At 35.8% G+C, this 27511-nt stretch overlaps 4 protein-coding genes across 5 annotated transcripts; 1 reads left to right on the forward strand and 3 right to left on the reverse strand.

Annotated features, from left to right (window-relative positions):
- Window positions 1-4721: 4721 nt before the first annotated feature.
- On the reverse strand, window positions 4722-5548 carry LOC136220650 (pectinesterase inhibitor 9-like). Its single transcript, XM_066008446.1, has one exon. It carries the CDS (start codon window positions 5539-5541, stop codon window positions 4885-4887), a length of 657 nt encoding a protein of 218 aa, XP_065864518.1. The 5' UTR covers window positions 5542-5548; the 3' UTR covers window positions 4722-4884.
- A 2008-nt stretch (window positions 5549-7556) lies between these two features.
- Window positions 7557-11550, reverse strand: LOC136216734 (protein GRAVITROPIC IN THE LIGHT 1). Of its 2 annotated transcripts, XM_066003297.1 has the most exons (4): window positions 11403-11532; window positions 10764-10827; window positions 10594-10650; window positions 7557-9060 (listed from the first exon to the last, which is right to left on the reverse strand). In XM_066003297.1, the coding sequence occupies exon 4, from the start codon at window positions 8993-8995 to the stop codon at window positions 7730-7732; it is 1266 nt and encodes a 421-aa protein (XP_065859369.1). In that variant the 5' UTR covers window positions 8996-9060; window positions 10594-10650; window positions 10764-10827; window positions 11403-11532; the 3' UTR covers window positions 7557-7729. The 2 variants fall into 2 exon arrangements, with proteins under 2 accessions (XP_065859369.1, XP_065859368.1); XM_066003296.1 differs by lacking the exon at window positions 10764-10827 and having other exon boundaries at window positions 11403-11550.
- Window positions 11551-14364: 2814 nt separating this feature from the next.
- LOC136216737 (uncharacterized) lies at window positions 14365-23437 on the reverse strand. Its single transcript, XM_066003298.1, has 3 exons — window positions 21706-23437; window positions 20334-20523; window positions 14365-15266 (listed from the first exon to the last, which is right to left on the reverse strand). The coding sequence occupies exons 1-3, from the start codon at window positions 23296-23298 to the stop codon at window positions 15139-15141; spliced, it is 1911 nt and encodes a 636-aa protein (XP_065859370.1). The 5' UTR covers window positions 23299-23437; the 3' UTR covers window positions 14365-15138.
- On the forward strand, window positions 17790-18854 carry LOC136220218 (glutathione gamma-glutamylcysteinyltransferase 1-like). Its single transcript, XM_066008008.1, has one exon. It carries the CDS (start codon window positions 17790-17792, stop codon window positions 18852-18854), a length of 1065 nt encoding a protein of 354 aa, XP_065864080.1.
- Window positions 23438-27511: the final 4074 nt, after the last annotated feature.

Genomic DNA, 27511 nt, shown 5'->3' on the forward strand with positions numbered 1-27511 from the left:
GGTAAAATAATAAACCCAATAATTTATAATTTCTCGTCTTAAAAGTTTTATGTTTTTGAATTGATTTTGCAAAGTTATTTTCTATTTGAATTAATTATATAAGATATGTTAATTAAACATGACGTGATGTAACATGATGTAACATAACATACGTAACTTGACGTAATATAACATAACGTAATGTAACATGATGTAACGTAACGTAACGTCACATAACGTGACGTAACGTAACGTGACGTAACGTAACGTAACGTGACGCAACGTAACGTAACGTGACGCAACGTAACGTAACGTGACGTGACGTAACGTAACGTAACGTAACGTGACGTGACGTAACGTAACGTAACGTAACGTAATGATAGGGATAAAATTATCTAACTCCTAAAGAGCAAGTGAATTCTATCGTATGAAGTAGTAAATATTCCTAAGAACAGTATCGATCCCACAGAGACTAGTATGTAATCCCTTACTTGTACTCGAACTCTATATTATCTAAGGATTGAATTAAACATGCTAAGTTGGTACCTTAACTACTAATAAAGCAATTAAATTAGATAAGCAATTGAACAATTAATATGTTTAAATGAATGAATAAGAGACTAGGATTCAGGATCCCCGTGCTAACTCATAAAGATCGATAAGTGTATGTTGCATGAAATTAAAGGTTAACTCGAGACGGTGATTTTTCATTAGGAAATAGTAATTCTGATCATGAACCACTAAATCTACCTCAAACACTATTAGGACGATGCTTGGTTAGGCAAAATCTACCTAAAACATAATGGGATGATTGAATGAGAACTTTTGTCTGTCGAGTTTAGTTTTATTGATTCAAGAATAAGATGAAAGAAGATGGAACTTGAAACCAAAGAAACTAAACTTGATTCATAAAAGATGGGAATGTTTCAGTTTAGTAATATTCCAGCTCAGTGATGTTTCAGTTCAGTGATGTTTTAGTTCAGTGATGTTTCAGTTTAGTAATGTTTCAGTTCAGTATTATTTTAATTTAGTGATGTTTCAGTTCAGTAATGTTTTAGTTCAATCATGTTTCAGTTTAGTAATGTTTTAGTTCAATAATATTTCAGTTCAGTGATGTTTCAGTTGAGCAATAGTTCAGTTCTGTGATGTTTTAGTTTAGTGATGTTTCAGTTAAGTAATATTTCAGTTCAATGATGTTTTAGTGCAGTAAAGTTTCAGTTTAGTAATGTTTCGGTTTAGTAATATTTTAGTTCAGTGATGTTTCAGTTGAGTAATATTTAAGTTCAATGATGTTTTAGTTAAGTAATGTTTTAGTTTAGTAATGTTTCAGTTTAGTGATGTTTCAGTTCAATGATGTTTTAGTTTAGTAATGTTTCAGTTCACTGATGTTTCAGTTGATAAATATTTCGGTTAAGTGATGTTTCAGTTTAGTAATGTTTCAGTTTAGTAATATTTCAGTGCAGTGATGTTTCAATTTAGTGATGTTTCAATTGAGTAATGTTTCAGTTTAGTAATGTTTTAGGTTAGTAATGTTCTAGTTCAGTAGTATTTCAATTTAGTGATGTTTGAGTTCAGTGATGTTTCAATTGCATGATGTTTCAGTTTAGTAATGCTTTAGTTCAGTAATGTTTCAATTCAATAATGTTTCAGTTCAGTGATGTTTCAGTTGAGTGATATTTCAGTTTAGTAATGTTTCAGTTCAGTAATGTTTCAGTTCAATGATGTTTCAATTCAATGATGTTTCAGTTTAGTGATGTTTTAGTTCAGTGATGTTTCGGTTTAGTAATATTCCAGTTCAATGATGTTTGAGTTCAATAATGTTTCAGTTTAATAATGTTACAGTTCAGTAATATTGCAGTTGAGTGATGTTTCAGTTTAGTAATGTTTCAGTTTACATAACGTAACGTAACATAATGTAACGTAACGTAATCTGACGTTTTACGAGTAAAGCTTAAAATCAGAGGGTGTGCCAGCGGAGTCGGTGCCATTAGAGTAAAGCCGAAGTCTTTGATATCGGTTTGCTTATCAGCATCTGAAGTTTGAGGTGCAGAATCTTTATTCCCTCCCTCTCCTTTCGGGTTATAGGTCCCAACATCTGCCAAATGAAACAGGAAATGACACCCATTTCCTGAAAGACTGGAAAACTCTCAGGCTCACTTTTGATTTCGGCATCAAAGATCCAAATGATCATGTGGCTTCATTCATGAGTACTACAAACCTATACTCCAAGGATGAAGACATAATGTGCAAAGTCTTTTCCACCACTCTGTACAAAAGCGTGTAAGATTGTTACAAAGGCCTGGCCCCTGAGTCAATTGACTCTTTTGAGATATCGGGAGAACTAAGTAGGATGAAGCTCCTTTGCCATATCTTCACCAATGAGAAGTGGACCATGCGAATCCAAGATCTATGGTCGAGCTAAGTCGAGCTTTGGCCTGCTCATGCTTGAATATGTACATGCCCGAGCTTGAGCTCTATTTGAGTTGAACATCCTATTCGAGCTTGGTCATTAAGAAAGTTATCTAACCGTGAGCTGCTCGTGAGCATCTTGTTTATTTGTTTACGAGTTTTCCTCGTAAGCACCTCGTTAATTATGTTCATGGACTTTGCCCATGAATAATTCATTAATTATGTTCACAACTTATGTAGTACAAAACTAGAGTTTCATACAAAACTATGTAATTTTACATTTCCCCTTTTATAAAAAATACTATTATTAAAAAATAGTCAATCCAAGCTTTGTTCACGAGCCTATTCACGAGCCAGTTCACGAACATTATAATTGATTTTGTTCATCAACTTGTTCAAAAACCGATAACCGAGCATGTTCATGAGCTTTCGATCCGAGTTTAACCATGATCGAACTCGGCTCCTTTATGAATCGAACCTCAAAAATCGTACTCAAACTCGACTTGTTTATAAATTAAACTAAACATTACCGAACTTTTATTGAACTAAACACCAAACCCCTCATCACTGACTTAAGCATCAGAGTGTTCCTGGCCGAATCCAGCAGCGCCTTGATGCGCCCTCACCTAAGTTAGAGATGAGAACTCACTAAGGGATAAGTGTACCCCGTCGTTATCAAGTAATAAATTTCTGGTTAAGTCCAGGTTATCGTCCACAGGATTTATTTCTGCAAGTATTGAGTTACTTGGTTTCAGGTGTTATCTAGGCTTAGGGGGTTTTGAGTTGGTTTTTCTAAGTTAATCTACTCCTAGGTTGAATTATACTATTCCTAGCTAAGTTATCTGATTCTAACTAAGTTATTCTACGCCTAATTAAGTTACTCTACCCCTAATTAAGTTAAACTACTCCTAAGTGATCTTTTACCAATGCAATTATCCGAAGGAACATGAAGGGATATGATGATAATGAAAATAGAATGTTTAAGCAATTGAATTAAAACCTAAGTCACTTGTGTCCGAGGCGATTAACCCGACCTATCCTCCTAAAGTTCCTAGTTCGTGATTCCCTTATAAGGCCGAAACTAGCTCTAAGGCTCAGCAATTTGGGCTTAATCTTCTATAGGGTCGTCAATCCTATAGGCACTGATTAGGTCAGATTCAGCTCGCAATATGTGCCAACTTGATTTTGGGATTATCGAATGAGTTAAACCAATCAGACAAAGCGTAAGACAAAGATTAAAGCATTAAAACAATTGAATGAACAAGAACTATAATATATATCAAAGATGGAGAATATTGTCACGAAGTTACAATAAGCCTAGAATTCATAACATGTATCAGAGGCTAGACAGAATGTAAAAGAAGAAAAATCCCTTTCAGGGAACCTGTCTACCAATGCAGGCGTCTTTCTAGGACTTAAGGATGGAGCTTGAGCAATCCTCGGTGAATAGAGCTTCGGAGGTGTCTTCAATGGAGGTTTGAAGGATATGGAGGAGGTGGAGAGGATTTCTCAAGAGGAAAACTAAGAGAATTACAAAGATAAAAGATATCTAATTTACATTGGAAAAACTCTATTTATAGGCGTGGCTCGGCCCTCTTTTTGACCTATTTTCGTGTCCTTATTGGTGTAGGAAGTCGTGGGGTCCATCGTGGCTTCGTGGGGGCGGAATTGGTCTTTTTGACCAATTCCCGCAGGTCTGCTCGCCGAGCAGGGCGAGCTGCTCGGCGAGCAGGCTCCTGCTCGCCCGAGCAGGCGCCTGGCGGCCTGCTCGGCGAGTAGGCCTCTAGGGGCCTACTTGGCGAGCAGAAATGGCCCGTTCGTCGAGCGTTTTCGGATTTTTTGTTCTATTAATAATTCATTATTATGCACATTTCTTTTTTTTTCTATTAATAATTTATTATTATGCACATTTAAGCGATATTAATAAGTGCATGTGTCAAATATTAAACAATAGAAGCTACATGGATAATGGTATATTAATTAGCGCGCTCCATAGTAGACAAGGAAAACAATTAGCCTAGTGGTAAGTAGTATGGAGTGTATGTGAAGTGGCTAGGATTCAAACCCTACCAGAAACATTTTGTTTTTATTAATTTTTATACTCAAAACGACGTAGTTTTGAGTGGTTCTCACCTAAGGAAGTGTCCGGGTTCTCAGAAGAGCCCTCTCCTATATATATATATATATATATAAACATAATGCTATTATAACATGTTAATTCAAAATGTCATATCTAACAAAAAGTTTAAGATCCATACATCTCTTGATATAACTACGTATTAGAAACTTTCTACAATGGTCTAGAATCAACTGGTCCAAACCAATTACGAGATGACATGTTATCAGTAGTGCTAGTATGTTACTTTTTGAAAGGCCTATGACTAGTTGATACTAGACCATCGTAAAAACTATTTTTTGAAACCATTTAATGCATAAAATTTTCATATATAAAAGTGTGTTTTCAACACCAATTTACATCTTCAAAACATTAGTCTTTCACGGCTTGGTCGCAGCTTTATACCGAGCAGCATATTGATGAAATAAGGCCAAAGCATTACTAGTACTCTGAGCCACATTCAAAACCTTACCCTTAATCGTAGCCTTCAATTTACTCATCCTTTTCCCTGGAAACGCATCCACACAATTATTCGCATTCGTCAACGCCGCACTTGTCCACGTCTCCACATTACTTATATGCCAAATCGCACCTCCACCCGCCGCCTCTTCTTTCCCAGCCAGCCGCCTGAGTTCCGCAATCGATTGACCGATTTGCTCAACTCCATCATTCAATTGGTCTAAACAATCTTTAATGAGTTGGTACTCTCTACCTTTTACCGCTTTAGCATCTTTCAACACTTTCCACATAAAGGATTTCGTTGACTTGGCCCGACATAGGCTTGCATATAAGGCAGCTTCGGCGAGATCTTGTGGGGTCCGTATCGTCGTGTTTGAAAACGTCGAAAGGTATTGGATACATAAGGATGGATAGCGCGTGGTGGCGCACGAGGCCTCGATGTAGGTTCGTGAGTGGGATCGGGACCGGAGACGGGGAACCGGCGGTCGGACGAATGCCGGAGCGACTGTGCCGGACATGTAGAGAATGGAGAGTAGGAGGAGTAATGAGGAAAGGGTGGGATTGGGATTATTGGCCATTTTTTGAATTGGTTTGATTTGGGGTAAATGTGTATTATGAGGTGTATGTATATATAGGAAATGTGTCACATGCTAAAGTTTAATTGACTTGTATATGAAGTGTTGATTACTTGCATTTGATAAAATATTATAGTGATTCGATCCTATAAGGTAGCCTAATAATAAGGAATTATGTTTAATCTTGGTCGCATAAGATATATGAGAAGTGTTTTATTTTTCATTTTTAAATTTGCAATGCTCGTGCGTTTTTGTTTGTCAATGTTTGCTTGCAAATATCAAGGCAAAACTTTTTTTTTTTCTTTTGCCCTTGTACTCTTTCAAAATTCAACTTTCTGCTTGCAAAATTGCATTTATTATTTTCAGTTAAGAGCAATTTTGTTTCTAACGTCATAAATAGTACAGTTGAAGGCATAAATGGTATAATTGAAGGCTTAATGTTGACATATTAAAATCAGATGATTCAGAAAGCAAGAGGTTTTTTTTTATGCGATTTCAGAATAGGCTTAGGAACGAAGCACCTTTAAACTAGACAAAATATTTGAATTTTTTAATTTTTTTTCCAACATGTGATAAGAATTTAGATAAGATGAGAAATACATGATGTCATATATCTTAAATTGTTACCTATAAGTGATGATATAATGCACAGAGAGAATGGAGATAACATGATTCATATACATTAGAAAAGAACCATGTTTAAAATTCGTCTAGTTTGCCAATGTTAAGCACACAATTATATTGTTTATGACACTAAAGGTAATACTAATTTAGGTTGTCAATGATAAAAGTGTACTTTTATACTTTATTCCTTTATATACTTGGAGGCAGAGGAAGAGGTCACGAAGTTCGTGACTCTCCAGGCTATTGGTGATATATAGCCACGCGTAATGACTCATGAGTAAAAAAAATCAAAGTTTCAGTTCTTTTTTATTGTTTGATATAAAAGTGTTTGATTAGAATTAAAGATACAGTTATAAACTGAAATGAATAGCACTAACATCTAGTAAACAAACTCAAAGTTGAGAAATAAAAAGGCTAAAATAATAAAATATAGGGGCTAAAATGTGAATTTTTGCCAGATATCAAATTGGTGATTATCTCATAACCATAGGTCACGGGGTCAGATAGTCTGAGCTGGTGTAGATTTCAACGATGCCCGCGGCAATCTGCCTCGGAGATCTTTATGCAAATTATATTATATTCTGGCATATTGTAATCCATAAATTTAGGTTAAGAAATTTCCAGACTTTGAGTAGTCAAAACTTATCCTAATTAATTATTATAATTTATAATTAATGTAGAGTGCAAAACTGTATCGTAAGTTGGAACACCTCACATATCATGTGGGATTGATCACTGTTATCTTCTCCTCTTATTGGAAAAATCAATTCATAAAAAGAATTAAAAGACCATGCTTCTGATTAAAAATATTGTAATATCTTGCTTACACATGCATCTTTTGATTTCTTTGGTATTTGATCATTATTGTATGCCTTTATTTGTCCTATAAAGATGAAATTCTATCATATTTTGATAGATATAGACTCAACTAATGAAAAATATACCCATGGGTCTATTTTTCATTCGGGTGACAATTCATCAAAGCGGATCATATTAGTATCATCATATCGTATTTTTAACAAACCTTATTTTAACTGTCTCAAAGTTTCGATCCAAAACTTATTTAACTTAATACCTGCTAAGAGTAACATTTTTCAATGATAATATAGTAATAATTTTAAATATTTTTATCTATTCCAGATTAACGTATCAATCAACCCTTAAACCGACGCAAAAACTGTCTATTTAGGATCAACCAAAAAATGACTCATTATCTGTTTAATAAACTACAAATAAACTCCTAAATTTGTATCGAGTTCTTGTCATATTAACGAGTCGTGTACATAATTATCACCTCTAAGTTGCTGACTAATCACAGGGGAAATCATGCACCAACTTGCCTGATTTCTCATTGCTCTTCAGAAATTATGTGATGCACACAAATACAGAAGCAGTGAGGGAGAGACTTTTTTACATGATAGGAAAACGAATTTCACAGCATACAATACAATTTTAGCAAATACAGTAACAGAAATTACAGCATGCCATAAAATAAATTACACTGAAAAACAAAATACAAACACTAGACATTGTTACATACCATTCGGATGGATTTCGGAGTTGGTAGTTATTCAGCAACCTTAACACCTGAGAGATAAACCCGGCTCTGAATAACACTTCCTCCTATCCAAAAACCAGGCATAACCATTAGCCCAACACTAGGCTTCTGATTTTCCTCCAATATCAGATTTTTCACTACACTTTCCATATAAACCTCCGAGAACTCGCTTCCTCTCTTAACTTGGAACACCTTCACATTAGGATCAAAAGAATATGATAGCCTGTGCAGAAGCCAGATGGATTTTGCCAGTTTTAAGAAAGCTTGGTAAAATGGAGTTCTCGGATGCCCGCCTCCCATCACGTAATTTCGCTGATCCATGTTTCCGAAGAATGAAGCTTCCATCTTTGGGTGAACAACCACCAAGTACTTGCTCCTGCAAAATCTACCGAAATCGGAATCTGGGTTCTGGCCTAGCATATCTAATGGATCTGTTTCTCTTAGTGCGAGAAATTGGTGGAAGAAACTCTCGTTGGAGAAAGCCGTGTTATCTGATTTCAAGGAGAAGCTCTCGTGCTGAAATCCGCTGAACATTCTTTGACATATATGAGATTCAAATGCATACTTCTTGTGAGCTCTTTTTGCATACACAACATCTGGTTCAATAGAGTTAGCAGCAGCATCAAGGTCCCACCCAGCAGCCTTCATCATGTTGATTAAAGGTTTGGAGAAATCATGAATGGCTTTATAAGACGCTTCTACAGAAGATATGAAAAGCTCCGGGGTAAGATCTATGGGGAAAAAACCATTTTCATCTCCAGACAATTCTGATTCTTTGGTTGATAAGCCCCTAAGCTTAAGATTTTTTTCCAGTTTTGTTCGTTTCTGAGACGCGTCCTCAATCTGGTGTTGCAACTGATGAATCTCAGAGTCTTTGTTATGAATTTCAGATTGGAACTTTTTCACCATAACCTCATATGTTTTCAGCAGGCTCTGTTGTTCTTGGATCTCTGCAGCTAAGCGAGAGTCCTGAGGAGAAATGTACGCTGGTTTTGGGTAGGTTTCCCTGTAAAAATGCTTGAGTTCAGATAGGTTTTTCAGCTCAGAAATTACAAGTTTGTCAGCGTCCTGGATTTTTTCAGGATCATAGGGAGTGTGAGCAGATTGAAGTTGGATGTATGCTGACTTTAAGGAGGAGATGTTTGTAAATATTTTCGATATCAAGGCTTCCACGGCTTCGGGATTTTGATCGACGGACTCTTCCATGGGTTGAGGATGGACCTTTTGGCTGTTGCTCTCACGGAGTTGACTATCTTTCAACCCAGTGGGTAGCATAGCTACTACTAAAGAATAGGTGATCAAATAAGATTCCCTCAGAAAAATCACTGCAGCAGCACAATCTGAAAGCTTAAAAAGAAGTGTTAGGAAAATATAAAGAGTATCAACTACCTGGTAAAGCAGAGTTTATGTTTATGGGAAGCAAACAAAATCAAAACTAACGCTACAAAATGGTTAGTATTTCCACATGCTCCAAAAGTTAGTTTCCTATATTTGTAATTGGGAATGTTCAATTCATTAACAAGGCCATGCCTGGAAGAAATCAATCCTAAAATAAGGGTTAAGGTGCAAAAATGCCCCTAACATTTTGCTTCAGGAGCAATTTTACCCCTAACGTCTAAAATGGTGTAATTTTACCCCTAATGTTTGTAGCCAAGAGCAATTTTACCCCTAACGTTGATAATTTGGGTCAATTTTAGACATTATTATAAAACATAAATATTTTTGTTCCTTATTTTACACAAATTTCATATCAATTCGTTCTAAAAAAAGGATTTCATGTTTTTATAATTTAATAGTAGAATTGAAGATTAATGTTTATAAATTCGGTGAATTTTTTGAATTTTTTGTCTAATTCATACAAAAGACAGTATTTTTTTATTTTTTTTTCACATCCCAACATTTATTTGTGATTTGTTAGTGCTAAAATGACGCACGTGTGAAGTGTAGATGGTAAGATTCATGACCGAGTAGACAGCTTGATGAATTATTTCTGAAATTGACCCAAATTATCAACGTTAGGGGTAAAATTGCTCTTGGCTACAAACGTTAGGGGTAAAATTACACCATTTTAGACGTTAGGGGTAAAATTGCTCCTGACCCAAAACGTTAGGGGTATTTTTGCACCTTAACCCCTAAAATAATTTAGCTTTCACAATATTTTTCTTAAAACTCTTAGATCAAGCATCAATTAAGTAACTGATATATACACAAAAATTCACAATAACCTAAAATAATGAGTCTCTATATACTCTGGATTTGTGAAGTACACAAATTTAGTTAGCATGTGTTAAACAAAAGTTATGCAACTTCTGTCTCTACACAAAAGCAATTGTAAATTTCTATTAATCACTAACGCAACTTAAAGCATGTTTACATGACAGCTCCTGGTGATTCGGCCATGCAAAAAATGCAGTTGCAGCTTGGACTCAGAATGTTAGCATCAAAAGAACAACAAACTTTCCACACAACCAATACATGTAACATGATACCATGTAAGGACAATGCAACAACTTCGGAGTTGCAGCTCTAGAAGAAAGATTATCGCTTTATGCACTTTGAAATATAAATGGAAGCTATTCAATGTTTGACTAGTATCTTTGACATGGGAGCAATTTCCATTAGAAAATGAACTGCAAATAGCAAATCATTAAGGCCAAATTTTGACTGCATGGAACCAGAAGCACAATCTATTTTCCTCGGAAAACAAACAACCAGTGTTTCTCAAGGAAGTGATAGTAATTTTCTCTTTTATGTCATATTTCATTTAGAAATGGAATAATTCAATGAACAGAATATCAATAGTAAAGGGTACCACACGTTATCTAATGTTGGGAAAACAAAGTATTTTGAAAGGTTTAGTATGAGCTGCTTACCTACAAAGATCACAAACAGCCCTCAGAACATATCCAGCAAACATAATATCCTCCAACCTAAAATACAAACAAAAGAAATAGATCATTCTAACTGGGAAAAAAACAGCTTTCCAGTGCTCATAATTTATCATGAACATCAAATTCAACATGGTGAGTGCTGCAGCATCCACCACAACAATTCTTTCTTGAGAAGCACCGGTGTAGAAATTTAGAGAGTGTAGCAGCCCTCACTACCTAGAAATTGAAGGGCAAAGCAAAAAAGGAAACATCACAACTTCCACAAACGCAACCAGGAAAAGGTTTCTCCATTTGTTATTATAACTGATAATAAGACAATCTTCTTCAAGCTAATGGGGATAATATGACTACAGAATTATAGGAGGCCATAATGGGGTCGAATTTTATAGAGTTTCAGCACTATGACTTCAAGTTTACAGAATTTCAATCATTTAAAGGGACTTGAACCTGACAATTTATATCAAGGAGCTAAGAACAGCTAATTCCCAAGGGGAAAAAGCACAAATGTACCAGCTCGAAAGGCAGATCTAACTCCTACGGAAAAAATCCCACGAACATCAACGATGACGCAGAGGAACACAACCCCGAGCAAGATTCTAAGTGGTTTCAGTGAACGAGAGAAGTTCCTCGAAATACCGAATAAAAACCTCTGAAAATAGCTCTCGATTGGTGAAGTGATAACGACTATCCCATCAGCTAAGCTCATTTACAATTATGGAGGGGATTTTGTTGTTCATACAATTCAATTAAAAGTATAATCAGAACAAAGGAAGTGGAAATTAAGGATTTACCCGATCGGAAATGTAGCCGGAGAATCGCTGAAGATCAATTCGCGCAAGAAATCAAAGGCTAACAGAAGTTTGGTGAAGTCATAGCTTGTTTCTTTCTTCCCCACAAAAGTAAACCCTAAGCTGGGAACAGTCATCATTGTTTTTGTTTCTTAGATATTTTAAATAAAAATCTTGTTGCATTTTGCATTTTGCATTTTGATAAAAAAATTTAAATTATTTAGTGTTTACAGTAAAAACAAATTAAGGTGTTTTTATTTTTGGTAAGAAAAAGTTTAGGTAAGAGTAAGTCTACTTGACAAATTTATTAATAAAGATAGTAAAATTATAATTATTATTTTTAAATACGAATCAAACCTTTTATATTTTTTATAAGTTTTTTTTTTTGAAAAATATTTTTTATAAGTTATTCTTAATAAAGATGGTATATTACATGTGATTGTAAACGCATTAGTGAATTCTTAAATGGTTAATGTTAACATTCAAAAAATAACATAAAATATTATCATCAGGACCGACCCTGGACATAGATCGGGAGTGCGGCTGCCCATGGCCCAATTTTTTTATTTATTATATATTTATATATAGTACTCCCTTCGGTTTCAAATAAGTGTCGTTTTAGAGTTTTTCACACAAATTAAGAAACACAATTTTTTTTTTTTGGTAAGAAGGGAAGAAAAAAAACAAACAAACAAAAACCTAACCCAGGATCAGTCTAAGAAGACTGACCCCAATCCTATCCTCAATTAATATGCACTTAAATTAATAAATTTACATGAATTAACTAAATAAAAATTCTCTCTCCTATAATGGTTGGAGAAAAAACTTTGAAAACTTAAAAAACACATAAATCAAGACAAAAGTTAAATGCTTAGACAAAAAAACTATACTAAATTTTATTGAAAAACGAAAAACGACACTTAAAAAAGAACAAAAACAATTATCTAAAACGACACTTATTTGAAACTGAATGGAGTAATTTTTTTTATTATAAATGTAGTTATAATACCTATTCAGATATAAAATGGAAGCAAATAATGTAATCTTTTATATTTAAAATGGATCCAAATAATTTGATATTTTAGGCCTTACTTTGTATGAATACTTTTCTCTTACCAATGTCTATTTGTGTTGATTTGCAAAAGGTAACGAACTTTTTCTGGTGGGATACGAAAGCAAATGGTTGTTGGAACATTCATTAGATTGATTGACCAATTTATGCCGGGATAAAGATCAAGGCGGTCTTAGTTATTATGATTTATACATATTTAATGTCTCTTTATTAGGTAAGCAACGCTGAAAGTTTATTTCAAATCCGTATGCTCTAGTTAGTAAGCTTTTCAAAGCTAAATATTTTCCTAGTGACACTTTCCAAATTAGACAATAATCCTAGTTTTATTTGGAGAAGTGTGCGGATCTCTATAGATGTTCTTTAGTTTGGGCTTAGGTGGAGAGTTGGAAATGGTGACAGTGTTCGGGTTTGGCAAGATCATTGGCTTCTTAGTACCATTAATTTTCGTGTTAGTTCTCCTTGTCCTCCGAGCATTAAAGATATAGTTGTTTTGGATTTATAGGAGTTTAGAACAACGGAAAAATGTTCTCTATTTTGAATCATGATGAAGGAGAACTAACACGAAAATTAATGTCGAACTTTACTAAATCCGCTTATATAGCCCTTGATGGGTTTATAAATTATGGGACACTCATTGTTAGATGATCGGTTATTTGGAATCTCAACCTTACACCGAAGGTGAAATTTTTTATTTGGCAATTCAGTTCAAGATTACTTCCTACTCGTATGCAGTTGAGTACGCGACATGTATCTGTTCCAATCGAATGTATTCTCTGTGGAACTGATGTGGAGAATAGTTGGCATCTCTTTAGTAACTGTATTTTTTTCTAAAGGTTGTTGGAGAACAATGAGTTTGAGCCCGCTAGAGGGTGATTATATCGATGTTATTGACTGGTTTTTTTTTGCCTTTTGTAAAAAGATATTGTTAAAGCTGCTCTCGTTTTCTACTCTATTTGGCAACATAGAAATTATTCTGTTTGGAATTATATATGCGCGTCTCCCACCATAATTGCTTCTATTGTGCTTCGGGTTTTTTCTTTTTTTTATCAAGAGTGGAAATAGTATAGGATGCACCTCACATGTCACATATCTTCTATTACTATCCAGTTGATCTGATGGACTTAAACTCGTGAAGGCTTTCTTTTTTTTGAAGAAGCTCGTGAAGGCTTTCTTAAATGCAACATAAATGATTTTTTTAAATGCAACGTGGATGAAGCGATTTTTACAAATTCCAATTTATGTGAGCTTGAGATTGTGTTATGTGTTACAATTTGATTGTATATGGATTATATGATCCTAAAATTGTGAAAATCCTTACATTTAGGAAAAGTCTTCTCTCTCTAACTTGACTTGTTCCTATTAAGAAGAGTCTTTGAGTCATTTCTCTTAATTTGTTCCTTGTTCACGTTGAGAAGAGTCTTCTTTAACCTATTTCCCTTCATTTGTTCCTTGTTGCTCATTCGTTCCTTGTTGCTTTTGAAATTGATGCAAAATAAATAACTGTAACCGATAATTTGGCTTACCGATAATTTGGCTTACGGTCATTGAGACCGTAAGGATCTCTTCTCCAAGACAATTTCCATTAACTATCAACTTTTTAAATGAAAACCCATAACTTAATCCATTAATATATACACGATTAACTAGAAAAACTATAACTTACTCCATTAAATGGTTTTTTAATTTTTTCAGTTTGGCTTCGGTTGAAAATCTGTTTTTCGGTTTCTCAATTAGTTTAGTTTTGTACAACTTTATCGAACAACAATGATGCTCAACAAACATTTTAACAGAATAATTACGAAGTAAACTGCTTTTAAACTGAATTAACTCATCTTGATCCCATATATTATAACTTCCATAGAGTAACTTCCAGCAATTTATACAATTTCAATATACATCACAAAAGCATTCCTTCAAAGGGTAATACTTTACTTGCATTTTATATCATTAGCAAAAGTGCATAACTTCAAACTAAAATGAATTGACAAATTATAACACGGATATGCAATTCATTGATCTCTAATGAGAATAACTCAGTCAATCTCTAGCATTTGCTGTACAAGTAAAATTGCATTTGCCGGAGCTCAAATTGCCACATTTGCGGTCAATTTCCAAACAAATTTTCACTTCCTGTAGATTCCAAATCATTTCTGTGTTTGTGGTAACTTCAGCTTGTCCCGCCAAGGCGGATAGAATTTTTATCAGTATGCAAATTGAGAAGTATATAACAACAAAGAGAGAGGCACTGCCAGGCTACCGTTTTCCGATATGGTGAAAAGCCGAGGAATCCAATTTAACAATTGTTTGGATTAGAATTTAATCCAAAAAAAATGTGAAATATTGGTCCGCCGGACCGATATTGGTCCGTTTGTCACATAGGTGCTGATATTAGTCTGTCTGTCACACAGACGGACTTATATTGGTCTGTCTGCCCTATGTGACGGGTGCACTGATCGGAAATTCTCACCACTCACTTTTCCGCCATCCTGACCGAATGGACGAGTCAAAATCACTACAGCCACCGAAATAATTTGAAATCCACCCTCAATGAAAAAATTGTTGGGAAATTTACCACAAATATGTCAATTCCTCAATGACAGGGAAAGGGGAAGAACAGTATTATTCTATCAATGGGAAACCTATGATTTTTTTGTATATTAATTGAAATCATGCATTAGCCTCGGGTCCAGGATAAGCTGGTAAACTCATTATCCGCTTGTCTAATACTGGGCTTCCGACGGTGAAGTGATACAAACTCTGAAATTTTGATCCACTTAATCCAAGAACTTCATGCACTGCAATAAATATAAGAAGAAAACTTTTAACAGAGGTGCTAATGTTTTGAGGCTGTCAAACAAAATCAGCAGATGGATTTTGTTCTCTTTTTACACAACCCAAAAACCAACACGAATTTAGTGCGTTAGTGTTTTATTAAACAGGTAGTAAGTTATTTTTGGATTGACACATCAATTTTTGTGATGGGTTAAGATTGACATGCTAACTCGAAAATGAAACAAAGTATTTAAAATTATCATTATGTCCTCTCATGTTATTTACCTTAATAAAGGGCGGCCCGGTGCACTAGAGATAATAAAATTAAAATTCGTATCCACGAACATAACCCGAACTTCCCATATTTTCCCATATTATCATTAATAGAGAATAAAGTAGATGTGAGTTGCGAACACATTACATGAACCCACAAACCCAGCATGATATTAGTGGGTTAAGGGTTTGTTAAACAAATTTTGAGTCCAACTTTTGGATGGTCAATAATATTTAGAAAATATTATGATATCTTTCTGTATTTTGAAACTGTCACCATTAAAGGAGGTAGTAAAATTAGATGCGACTCACGAAAACAACACAGAAAACTGTCACGATTATTAGAGTAATTAAGGGGAGTACTTTAGGTATTATTTAGGTGGTTAATTATCTTGTTAATTAGTGTTTGATTGCTCAAATAGTTGTTATCTTAGGATGGTTTTACAGCTGTAAAAGCTGTACTATTCCAGCTGTAGGGATTTGTAACTGCTGCCACATCAGCACTGGTTATTCCTATATAGAGTCATCCTTTTGTTATGTACGGGATTATCAGAAAATTATCAATGAAGTTTATCTTCCTTCCTTCTTTCTCTCTTCTTCTTCCCTAATTCTCTGTTCTACCTTATTTTCTATTCTTCTGCTTCCTTAAACCCTATTTCTTCTCTAATCTCTACAGTCAGAAATTCTAATCCTGACATTGGTATCAGAGAAAGCTTTCCTCCGCCCATGGAAGACTTTGAACATCAAATAGAACGTTACCGCATGGAGTTTCACGAGCGGCAACAACGGTTTGATGAACAATGGGAACTGCTTCGCAAGAAGCAACAAGAGAAAGATGAACAAGTCCGCAAATCATTATCAAACTTGGTTCAATCTATTCGAGAGTTTCCAAGAGTTACAGATCCTTCTTCAGTTGCACCCCAACTGTTTGATGAAATTCCTGAGAGGAAATTGGAGCTGGCAGATTCCTATTTGCAAGATAAAATAGATGCACCCCAACTGTTTGATGAAATTCCTGAGAGGAATTTGGAGTTGGCAGGTTCCTATTTGCAAGATAAAACAAAGAAAATGGTGGAGCACACTACTATAGATGCAAATCAAGGTCAGTTTGACAATCTTACTGACTCTTATTTCATTAACCAGTGGAAACCTAAGAACCGTGAATCAAGATTATATCAAACCATAGATTTCTATAAGCCTGCTACGTTTCAGAACATTCATCTCAAGGATGTGATTGAGGCTCCTAAGCCCAATCCTACATTCATATCTCCCCTGGTTCCAAAGCAATGGCCCCAAACTAACCATTCCTACCACAAAACCTCAACCGAAAAGACCCCAAACAACCTAGAACCTCACCCCAGTTTCATATCACCAATCATCACTTCACCTTGGACCCAAAACACCCCAAACAGTCTGAAACCTAACCAAATCCTTAGAAATCCAATGACTACATATTCCTCAACTGTTTCTGGCATGAATTCAGCAATAAATGGTGTTATTCATGAAAAAAATCGACGTCTTCCAACAGAGAAGTATCGCAAAAGAAATCAAGCTATTCCATCCCATGTAAAGGGTGCTATTGTGATTGGGAGGTATGAGTTTCAGCCCCAACAAATTAAGACAAGAGAGCCGCAACAACAGCTACAAATGCAGCAGTTGCAACGAAGGGACCCTAACCATCCACCTCTTACTGGGTCTATCAATACAAGGGATCCTAAGGACATCAAAAGGAAGACCAACTTGGACCCATCTCTGAAGAGTTCACATACGGATTCTTCATGTATCTATGCACAATCAATTTTACATTCCAAGTCTGGATTATGTGACATCCCAGTTAACTGTTACATTCTTGGGGACAAGAATGGCTTAAAGGGGGGAGCAATTCCATTGGTGAAGCTAATGGATGAGGTCTCAGGAGCCGTTAGCATCTTAGTGATTCCATGGTTCATACTTCAACACTATATCTTTACTGAAGTTCACAGGGAAATACATCAAGCACTAATGGAGATAGGGGATAAAGACCCTTATTTTGTTGGTTTGACTTCCAAGATCATAAATGCAAGCTTAGGAGCTGAGCTTTCTAAAAAATGTAGAGAGTTGGCCATGCACTTTGAGAATCAAGTGATTAGTGGTGGTGTGGTAGTGGTGTGCTTGCATATACCCTTTTGGGCGTTGATTATGATGAAGGTAGTGGAGGTTGTGCAGTCCTAAAAGTTGAGCTGCGTAGACGATGGAATGGTGCAATGCTTCCTTGTTGGGTTTTTGACATGACAATGAGGAGTGTTGGAAATGCTCTTCGGGAACCTTTTGCTGATCCGCTGTATCTCCAATACATATGGAGTCTTGATTATGTCGTTGCCTTGCTCGTTGCACTTAATGGTTCTTCAATGGATACGACTTACTTAGGTATCACCATTGGGAAGCTTGTTTGTTTAACTCACTGTGCTGGAGCATTCCCAACAGAACAGAGCACTATTGATGAATTCTGTCAACAAGTCCTTAAATGTTCTACATCTGATGACTGTCATTTGTTGTCATTTTATCACGGAGGGACATTAAAACAAACAGGATTGAGTCATTTTTCACCTATTAGTGGTTACCATGCTGGAAGAGACGTGAAATTGACTTTGAATGTTGCACGGTTCAAGTACCCTCCACATTGGGTTCTTGTACAACTTTTTTGGCAAGCTATGCATAAAGTTGATGAGGCAACTATGCAACACAGAGGATTTATGCTTATATCAAGACCACACGTTGAGCCGGGGCTGCTTAATACCATGAGCTGCGGACATGAGAGTTGGGCTAGTGTTGCAAAATATTTAGTGGATGAGGGTCCTCTTCTCTTAAAGTTAGAAGACGTGAAAGACATCTCCAACTTGTTCTATGTTGTTTTTACATCTCTCCCATCAGATTTTGGAGAATTTATTACGTGGGTTGCAGAAGTTCGGAGACAAGAAGATAGTGGTATAAGTGTAAGCCAAGAGGAAAGGGGAAAGCTTGCTATCAAGGAACAAATGTTAAAACAGGTGCAAGAAGCTAGACTTTTTAAACATGCAGCTGGATTTCTATCTTCAGCAAATTCATGTTGCAGTGACATGCCAATTCTGAGTCAAGAAGATGATCTTCCTCGTATTGCTGCTAGCGTCTGTTTTCAAGGGGCAAAGATTTTGGCAGGGAAGTCTGGCTCTTCAAGTCACTGCTGTAGTAAAACGTGCAAGAGATGCATAACGACCAATGGAGACAAACACGTTCCTTTGCTTGGGTTTCATACTACTTGTTTTGGGCTCTTTCTCATCTCAGAGATCATTATATGGCTTTCCTATGGGAAGAAGATTTAGTGGTTCAAATCATCATGGTTGTTATGGAAATCCTGCCTTTGTTGGTGTGTCGAATCCTCGACGTCACTTGGAAGGACTGGTCTCCAAACTTTCTACATTCTTGGGGACAAGAATGTTCTTAAGGAGGGGGTATTGTCACGATTATTAGAGTAATTAAGGGGAGTACTTTAGGTATTATTTAGGTGGTTAATTATCTTGTTAATTAGTGTTTGATTGCTCAAATAGTTGTTATCTTAGGATGGTTTTACAGCTGTAAAAGCTGTACTATTCCAGCTGTAGGGATTTGTAACTGCTGCCACATCAGCACTGGTTATTCCTATATAGAGTCATCCTTTTGTTATGTACGGGATTATCAGAAAATTATCAATGAAGTTTATCTTCCTTCCTTCTTTCTCTCTTCTTCTTCCCTAATTCTCTGTTCTACCTTATTTTCTATTCTTCTGCTTCCTTAAACCCTATTTCTTCTCTAATCTCTACAGTCAGAAATTCTAATCCTGACAAAAACCCAGGGATCTGATTAGATTGACATGATTATAACATGAAACTTTTTGGACCGAGCTAGAGTTGACTCATTTTACACTAACCTAATAATGGATATGACATGAACACAATCCACTTACACGAATTGGCACCCAAAATATCAGTTGGACAAGCAATAAATTCTCCATGATTGCAAAATTTTAATTGAAAAATGTGCATCTTCAAGTAGCATGATAAACCTTTTTCGAAATAAAGACAACTTCTACTCAAGCAAATCAGAAGAAAAAACATCGGAAATAGAAGGAGGTGGATATGCCCACATCCCATGAATAGACTTTGAACTACAAACTCTAGTTAAACTATGAGTCGCCACATTCGCTGAACGTTTAACAAAAAAGATAGAACACTCATCTAAATCTTGAAACAGAGTAGAACAATCTTTTATAAAATCGAAGTATGATAAATCTTGCTTAAGACTTTTTGTAGCATGATAAACTAAATAAGCTAGTGTATGAGAAACGTTTTAGCAATATGTGCATGACTAAAGAGACTTACGTAAAATAGTGTTCAATAGATTTAGGCTTAATACATATCTAAGCCATCCAACTTGCACCCAAACGTCTAGTGACACTCCAAACTTTCAAAACGACCTTGTTGCAACCTCAATTTGCTTGAAACAACTTTTCAACCACCTCAACTCGCCTAAAGCGACAATCTTGCCACTTCAACCTCCTTAAAATGACATTGGCGCCACCTCAACTTGCTTAAACTGCCAGTGGCGAGTTTCACGGGTTAGTCATGGCAGTTTAAGCAAATTGAGGAGCACAAAAGGTCGTTTTGAAAGTTTAAGGGGTCATTATTGGGTGCAAATTGGAGGGACTGAATATGTATTAAGCCTTGAATTTAAGGTAACATCAACATTTCAATGAGCAACTATACCAAGCTTGAAACCCAGCATAGGAAATCTTATTTAGATCAGATAGAGGGAAAAAATCGTACCAGGATCGTCGAAGAAGCAACCGATACCAGTGGCTGAAATGCCAATTGCATGTGCTTCAAGGTATAGTAGCTGACCAAGCACTCCTGTCTCCCAAAACAATCGAGGATACATCCATGCACCCTTGCTACGCAAGGTAGGCTCAAAATGAGCCACCATACCGAGGCTGAAGCAGCCATCACTTGCTATGTCCTGCATCAGAGTTGGTGATTTTAGCAAAGAGTTAGAGATGATGTATTCTAGGTCTTCCTAAGTTGGTAAATCTCACTTTGTCAGATAAACAAGGACAGTCCTCAGAATCAGGTGGAAATTCAAATTTGAAAACTTATCTGTTAAGAATTGGATTGGTAGTTTATAATAAGTTTGATATGCGGAATAAGAAATTAGACATGTAATCACAATCACAAGAACAAGAGATTTTACGTGGTTCAGCTATTTTTGCCTATATTTATTATCAAGGGGCGAGGAGCAAATAATTCATTAGTAATCAGCGAGTTAGTAGAACAGTAAGAAAATATCATCCTTCACCCAAGTCTCTAACTCACAAATCCCATGGTACCTGATTATACCCAAAAATCTTATACTTATACAAATTACAAGAGCACAAGCTCCAAAACTCTTAGCGCAAATAACTAGACAAACAATATACAGAATTTCTGAAATTTGATGATAATCATTGTTCATTGTAATTTTGATGATTTTAAGTTGAGGCGTTAATTTCTCCATAATGAGAGAGTTCGGTTGATTTCTAATAGAAAAAAATGGCAAACAAACAAGCTACCATTCTGGACATATTTGGTTCACCTGCTGTCTGTGTTTATTGTTACTGTTACTGTTAGTGTTAGTGTACCAAAATAGCTATTAAACAGTTGTTTCTGAATTCTATCCAAACACTCCTATACTGACAGTATCTCGACCCTTAACTACTTAGGTATCTTGCTTATTTGAGGGACACACCCTAGGTTTTTTAATTTTTTGTTTCAAAAATTTCTAGTCCAAAATCTAATGTTAAAACAGAAAAAAAGAGAACCAAACGGGCACTAGGAATGATAAACAATGAGAAATCCTAAGTTGACATTCATGGAAAAACAACAACAAAGCCTTAGTCCCGAAATGATTCGGGGTCGGCTAACATGAACCATCATATAAAACCGTGAAATCAAGTCGTGGAAAAACAAGTAAACAAAATTACATCAGAACTGTTTCTGTTAGAGAAATTCATTGTTTAGCAGTCAGCTCAAATTCCATATCCTAGAAACATAAATAGTTGGTTAAACAACAATTTCAAGGCTTAAACCTTACAATCAACTCTAGATGCAACAAGCAGTAAAATAGAAAAAAATATCATAATGCAGAAGTTTCAATTACAATTACCTGATGACAGGAGAGTTGTTTCGAAAGCAACTGGCAATCACCTTTAGCAAGTTCATAAAGAGGCAAATCAGCAGGACACCCTTCTGGTTTTTCCCATTTAAAATCTTTTTTTGTAGCTTTCTTAAGTTCATCAAAATGATCTTCATTTCTCACCAAGAAATACAATCCTTTTTCCAGCCCGGTAACTCTGTGAACAAATAGAACAGCATGAACCTCAGCATCCCATGGAAGAACCCGAAACGGTAAACCCAACTGCCTCTTGTGCTGTTCTCCAATGCCGGAACCCGAAGGAAGACAATGCATCAGAATCTGATAAAATGTCTCTCTATCTATTTCTGTAACTGCATCCATATCTAGTGCACTCCTCCTCTTCCTAACAACTTCCCTAATGGTTAAACCCTTGTAGGATCCATCACTGCAGATACCACTACCTTGAAATGGATCAATCAACACCTTATCCCCTAATGTTAATGGTTTTTTTACAGCCTCTGCAGTTTTGTAAATTACATCCCAAAACACATGTTCTTTGCTAAGTGAATTTGGTTTCCCTTTCCAATCCAAGCTTCTAAATTCAGCTATGGCGGAGCTCAATTCCTTATAATTTACATTCAAGTTATTGACACCATTAGGAAAAACAAGAAGCAAACAATCCGGGTGCTCAAATTCAATATCTGGAAAATTACCTTTCATTGGCTTATCTGGAATGGGAAATCCTTGATTCAATTCGAGACCCATAAGCCTTTCCAATTCCTTAAACCCTAGACCATCAAGCAACTTCACGTCCCATCCAAGTCCCGCTGCAGCCATTGCAATTGCAGCAATAGCATGGCCAACATCGTGATTAGAGTAACGAAACGCGCGCTCTCCATATTTCCAAGCCTCCCGCCAGAAAATAGATGAAATCCCAATCAGAAAAGAATCCCGTGGGAAAAATTTGGGGAAAAAATCAGATGAAATTGCACTCCTAAGCTCTAAACCATGCTCCTTCGGAGCATAATGCGCCACAAAAGGAGAATCCGAAAGTGAATCGATTTGCGGAGCAATAAGGTAAGCTTCCGTCGGGTGTAAATTGCCGCTACTCGGATTAACCCGGAGAGACCAGGTAGAGAAACCAGAAGTCTTCCAAGCAGAAAGGGCGAGAGAATCGTAAAAGAATTGAGAAATTGAAGACTTCGAGAGGGGTTTTGGAGAAGGAACAGAACCAAAAACAGAATGGTACAAAGGAGCTGAATCAGAATCAAAATCTGGATGATCTAATGGAAAATGAAGAAGAGGAAGAAGTGGAGAAGAGATGTAACGGCGAAACGGGTTAGGTTGATTGGCCCAGTCGAGGCCGCGAGGGCCTCTAGCGTAATTGGTGAAGGAATGTTTAGTCTGATTATGATAATTGAAAACTTGATTAAGCTTGTCGGGGTCTTCTTCGTTGGAATTGGTGGTTAAAGATGGTGATGAAGAGGAGGAGGAGGAGAAGGAGAAGGACATGGAAGTTGTTGGAATTTTGGGTGTGGGAATACAAGGAAGGAGTTTAATGGTTGAAGGGAAAATGGAGAAGTGGAGAGGGGAAGAGAATCTGGTAAACAGAGGCGGTGGCATCTTTGTTCCTTATTTTGCTGCTTGTTCTATAATAATTTAGTAGTTAATGGCTCCACCATTCCTTCCAGAATCATGAAGATCTTCTTCTTCTTCAAAATGTTTTCTAAACTCATACATACACATGTGGAGTTATTAATTAACCTCCCTGGTTCTGGTTTTAAAAAAGAAATAATAATAATAACAATAATTATTATATACTTCAACTCAGAATTTATTAATTATTATTATTTGCTTTTACAAAAAAGGAACTTCATTAAGAATAGGAAGTAAAATATCTAAAATACATCCTTAGCTAAAATATCTCCAAAGAGCATCTTTAACTCGGTAGGAGGTGTGATATGAATAAAAAAACAATATAAATTATTTCATATGTTTGTTTGGAAGATATGAAAGTGACACAAGTGAGAGATAAACTTATCCCACTAAAGTTATACCTAGAAGCGAGTGGTATAAGATATGCGGATAACTTATTTAAATAGAAAAGTCTAATTTGTCCTTCAAATTTAATTATTTATTCCATTTGTTGTGTTTTAAAAATTTAGTAGATGGTTCTAAATATTTCTCAAATTAATTTTAATATTTGAACTTTAAAAATCTAAATTTATCCATATATTATTGTAGTATCAATTTCGAATAAAATAAAATAAATTTAATCTATCTTTCTAAATACATTAGTTATTCTATTTTATGTGTTTTGAAAATTTAATACAGATCCCAAGTATTTCTTAGTTTATTCCATTTTTTGTATTTTGAAAATTTAATATAATGTTTCAAGTACTTTTCAAGTTATTCCATTTGTTGTATTTTGAAAATTTAATAAGGTGTTCTAAGTATTTCTCAAGTTAAGTTAATAGATTAATAATTAATTCCAGTCCACGTTAATACTACAATAATATATACCTTCAATTTAAATTTGGATAGGAGTAATATAGTAAAATGAATCATTTTATCCATGTCTCTAGTGAATTACTATACCTAGCCTCAAATTCATACCTCTAGCCTCGGGAATTGACCGAACTACCCTTTGCCCAAAAATTGAAAAAAGACAAAACCTCTCAAATACCCTATACACTATTCGATCAAATCCGGACTCGTTTTTGAACCAAATCATGGATCGTGAAGAGGCCGTAAAGGGAAAGAGAAAATGGTAAGATTTACGGTTTTATTTTTTTGATTTACGGTTCGAATTGAGATCTGTGGGCGTTTTTGTTCATACGCCGGAATCGCAGTCAAGCGTATGAACATCACGCCTGTAGACGAAGCCTACCTCGACAGGCTTTCACCCGTGGGAGGTCCGCCATGACTACTACGGTGCTGTTTGGACTCGAGGTCCACTAGAGAAAACGACTAGCTCGGCAGCGCCGGTGTCGGAGAAAGAGTTGCCACCCGGATTTTAGGTCCGAGAATGTTACTGAGATTCCTTGCGGGAAGCAAGTGGGTTAGGGAAGTTAGGTACGCTTGGGGAAGGTTAATATCTCCTCGAAAGGAAATATTAAGCACCCCCAAAATCGCCCGGTGAACCCATCGGCCTCCTACTTAGCATTTCTAAATAGGATCAGGCTATTAATAACTCTTTTAAGCTTTTTAAATTCGTTTTGAATGTGATTTGTTTGGAAAAAATCATTTTTGTTTCATGTCATATTGCACAATTGTATACAAAAGAAAATAAACAAAATATTAAAACCCTAAAAGCAATGAAATATGTACAAAATTAAATACAATTACATCCGGGCATTCCCGGGTCTTCAATCCGCACCAAAATAATGTTTCTCCATACTCATATCAACCAAAATAAAAGATTAGAAGCAAATAACATAGTTGTACAATTAGTTATGGGAAAATTTTAGAGCACTCCTGGAGTAATACTCCTTACCAATTAAGTTGTGCCACATGTATATATTTTAGACATTACACCAATCATCTTCCATGTAGTGGTAGATAACATGAATTTCATTGGTCGGGTGTATTACTCCGGGAGTACCGTACAATTTCTCTTAGTTATGGTGTAAAAATGGACAAAGGGCTAAATTGAATAAACTTAAAAAGTTTATTTAAGGACCTAATCGAAAGAAAGTGAAAAACTTTAAATTAAGGACCAAAGTGAATAAAAGATAAAGTTCTAAATTATGGACTAAAATGAATAAAACAATAAGTTCTAAATTAGGGACTAAAACGAAAAAAATAAAAAGTTATTAGGTTAGGAATCAAAATAAATAGAAAAGAAAATTTTATTATAATTATTGGTGCCTAAATGATAGTGAGATAAAATTTATTTCGAATTGATTCGTTTATCCAAAATCATTATTATGAATAAAAAAACCAATTAGATCCATAATATTAACTTGTAATATTATTACTATCAGATTCAAAAATAAAAGTATAAGAAGAGTAGATTAATTGAAATAAATAAAAAGGCTCAAAACAAATGATTTAACTGATAAATCATTGTTTCAAGGTTAAATTAAATCAATTTAGGGATCAAATATATACAGAAAATATATTTGATAGCCTATTGACAATAGAAATCAACAATAAAAAATAAGAAAAAGGGATGAACAATTAATATTTTACCGTGCCAAATATTAAATAATAGACAGGATTTGTCCCTCGGAAACCTTTACCTAGGTTGTGGGATGATTGGAAAAATCACAAATATTGGAACACGGGTGATGAACGCAAAAAAACTAGAATTTATTCGGAGTGGTTTGGTAGAATTTCGGCTATCTATCAGTGTATTTTCGTCCTATTTTCGTCCCACTAAAAGCTGTGAAAGAGCTACTATTTATAGGCTTAAATTAGGATTCAGGGTTAAATTTGGAATTAGCTAAATGAGAGAGGGGCTAAAAGGTATTTTTCAACCCAAAATACTAACTTTGCCGCAAACCTAATTATATAGGGAAGGGGAGTAGCAGCTGCTGGGCGAGCTGGCCCTGCTGCTGGGCCCTGCGCGCGGCCCAGCGGCCAGCAGCAAGAGCCCAGTCGCACCATCGGATTACTGACGGAATTTTCCGTCGGTAATCTGTCCAAGCATTTCTTTTCTATTAAAAATGATCTTATCGATCTCCGATTTTGACGATTCTTGTGCCATTGGACTCGTTTCGACGAGACGGACATTTTTTCACCTAAGTCTAAAACTGACCCGAACTAAGGTTATTTCTTATTTTATCCCAAATTTCACCTAAAAACGTCAACTAGTCACAGATTCTTCGTTAGACCTCCGAATTGAGCCTGGAAAAGTGCGTTATGACACTCTCGAGGGGCATAACTCACTAAGATATGCAAAAGTTCTATGTGTTGCTCTAAAAAAATTTGGTTTTGAATGGAAAAGGGTTGACTTTGACTTTCTAACGAGAGATTTTTCCGTGATCCATTTCTGATCATATTTCCAATCATCTTTAAAAGATTTTCATCATAGGGCTACGACTCCAGTGTCTACAGTTGCCCCTACTTTATCATGCATTGTGAGTTGTGTATATTTTTAGAAAACTGAATTCAAAGTAGATGTTTTTAAAAAAACGGTTTTTGCCCCTACTTTGAAGATGTAGAAAGAAAATGTGTAGTAGAATAAAGTATGATAAAGTAAATACTCATCTGGAGTTGGAGGATGTTGTGATTGATTCATCGATCCAGTCTCTTAAACGACTGGGAGGAAATAGATATCTGATTATTTATCTCTTCAGCGATCTCAGATTGTATGTCTCTTCAACGACCTGTTGTTATGGATCTCTTGAATGATCCCTGATTTGTAGGTCTCTTCAATGACCTGTTATGGTTGATCTCTTCAGCGATCTTAGGTTATAGGTCTCTTCAACAACCTGTAGTTACGGATGTCTTCAACGATCCTAGGTTGTAGGTGTCTTCAATGACCTATAGTTGCGGATGTCTTCAACGATCCTGGGTTATAGGTGTCTTCAACGACCTGTAGTTACAGATGTCTTCAACGATCTTGGGTTGTAGGTGTCTTCAACGACCTGTAGTTGCGGATGTCTTCAACGATCCTGGGTTGTAGGTGTCTTCAACGACCTATAGTTGCGGATGTCTTCAACGATCCTGGGTTGTAGGTGTCTTCAACGACCTGTAGTTGCGGATGTCTTCAACGATCCTGGGTTGTAGGTGTCTTCAACGACCTATAGTTGCGGATGTCTTCAACGATCCTGGGTTGTAGGTATCTTTAACGACCTGTAGTTGCGGATGTCTTCAACGATCCTGGGTT

Source organism: Euphorbia lathyris, chromosome 2 (assembly GCF_963576675.1).
Source record: "Euphorbia lathyris chromosome 2, ddEupLath1.1, whole genome shotgun sequence".
NCBI lineage: Eukaryota > Viridiplantae > Streptophyta > Magnoliopsida > Malpighiales > Euphorbiaceae > Euphorbia > Euphorbia lathyris.

Coding starts and splice junctions, on each gene's coding strand:
- LOC136220650 (XM_066008446.1), bottom strand. CDS start 5,541: ATGGCCAATAATCCCAATCCCACCCTTTCCTCATTACTCCTCCTACTC.
- LOC136216734 (XM_066003296.1), bottom strand. CDS start 8,995: ATGCTACCCACTGGGTTGAAAGATAGTCAACTCCGTGAGAGCAACAGC.
- LOC136220218 (XM_066008008.1), top strand. CDS start 17,790: ATGAGGAGTGTTGGAAATGCTCTTCGGGAACCTTTTGCTGATCCGCTG.
- LOC136216737 (XM_066003298.1), bottom strand. CDS start 23,298: ATGCCACCGCCTCTGTTTACCAGATTCTCTTCCCCTCTCCACTTCTCC. Junction 20,524..21,705: donor AACAACTCTCCTGTCATCAG/GTAATTGTAATT, acceptor ACTCTGATGCAG/GACATAGCAAGTGATGGCTG. Junction 15,267..20,333: donor TTGCTTCTTCGACGATCCTG/GTACGATTTTTT, acceptor TATTTATTGCAG/TGCATGAAGTTCTTGGATTA.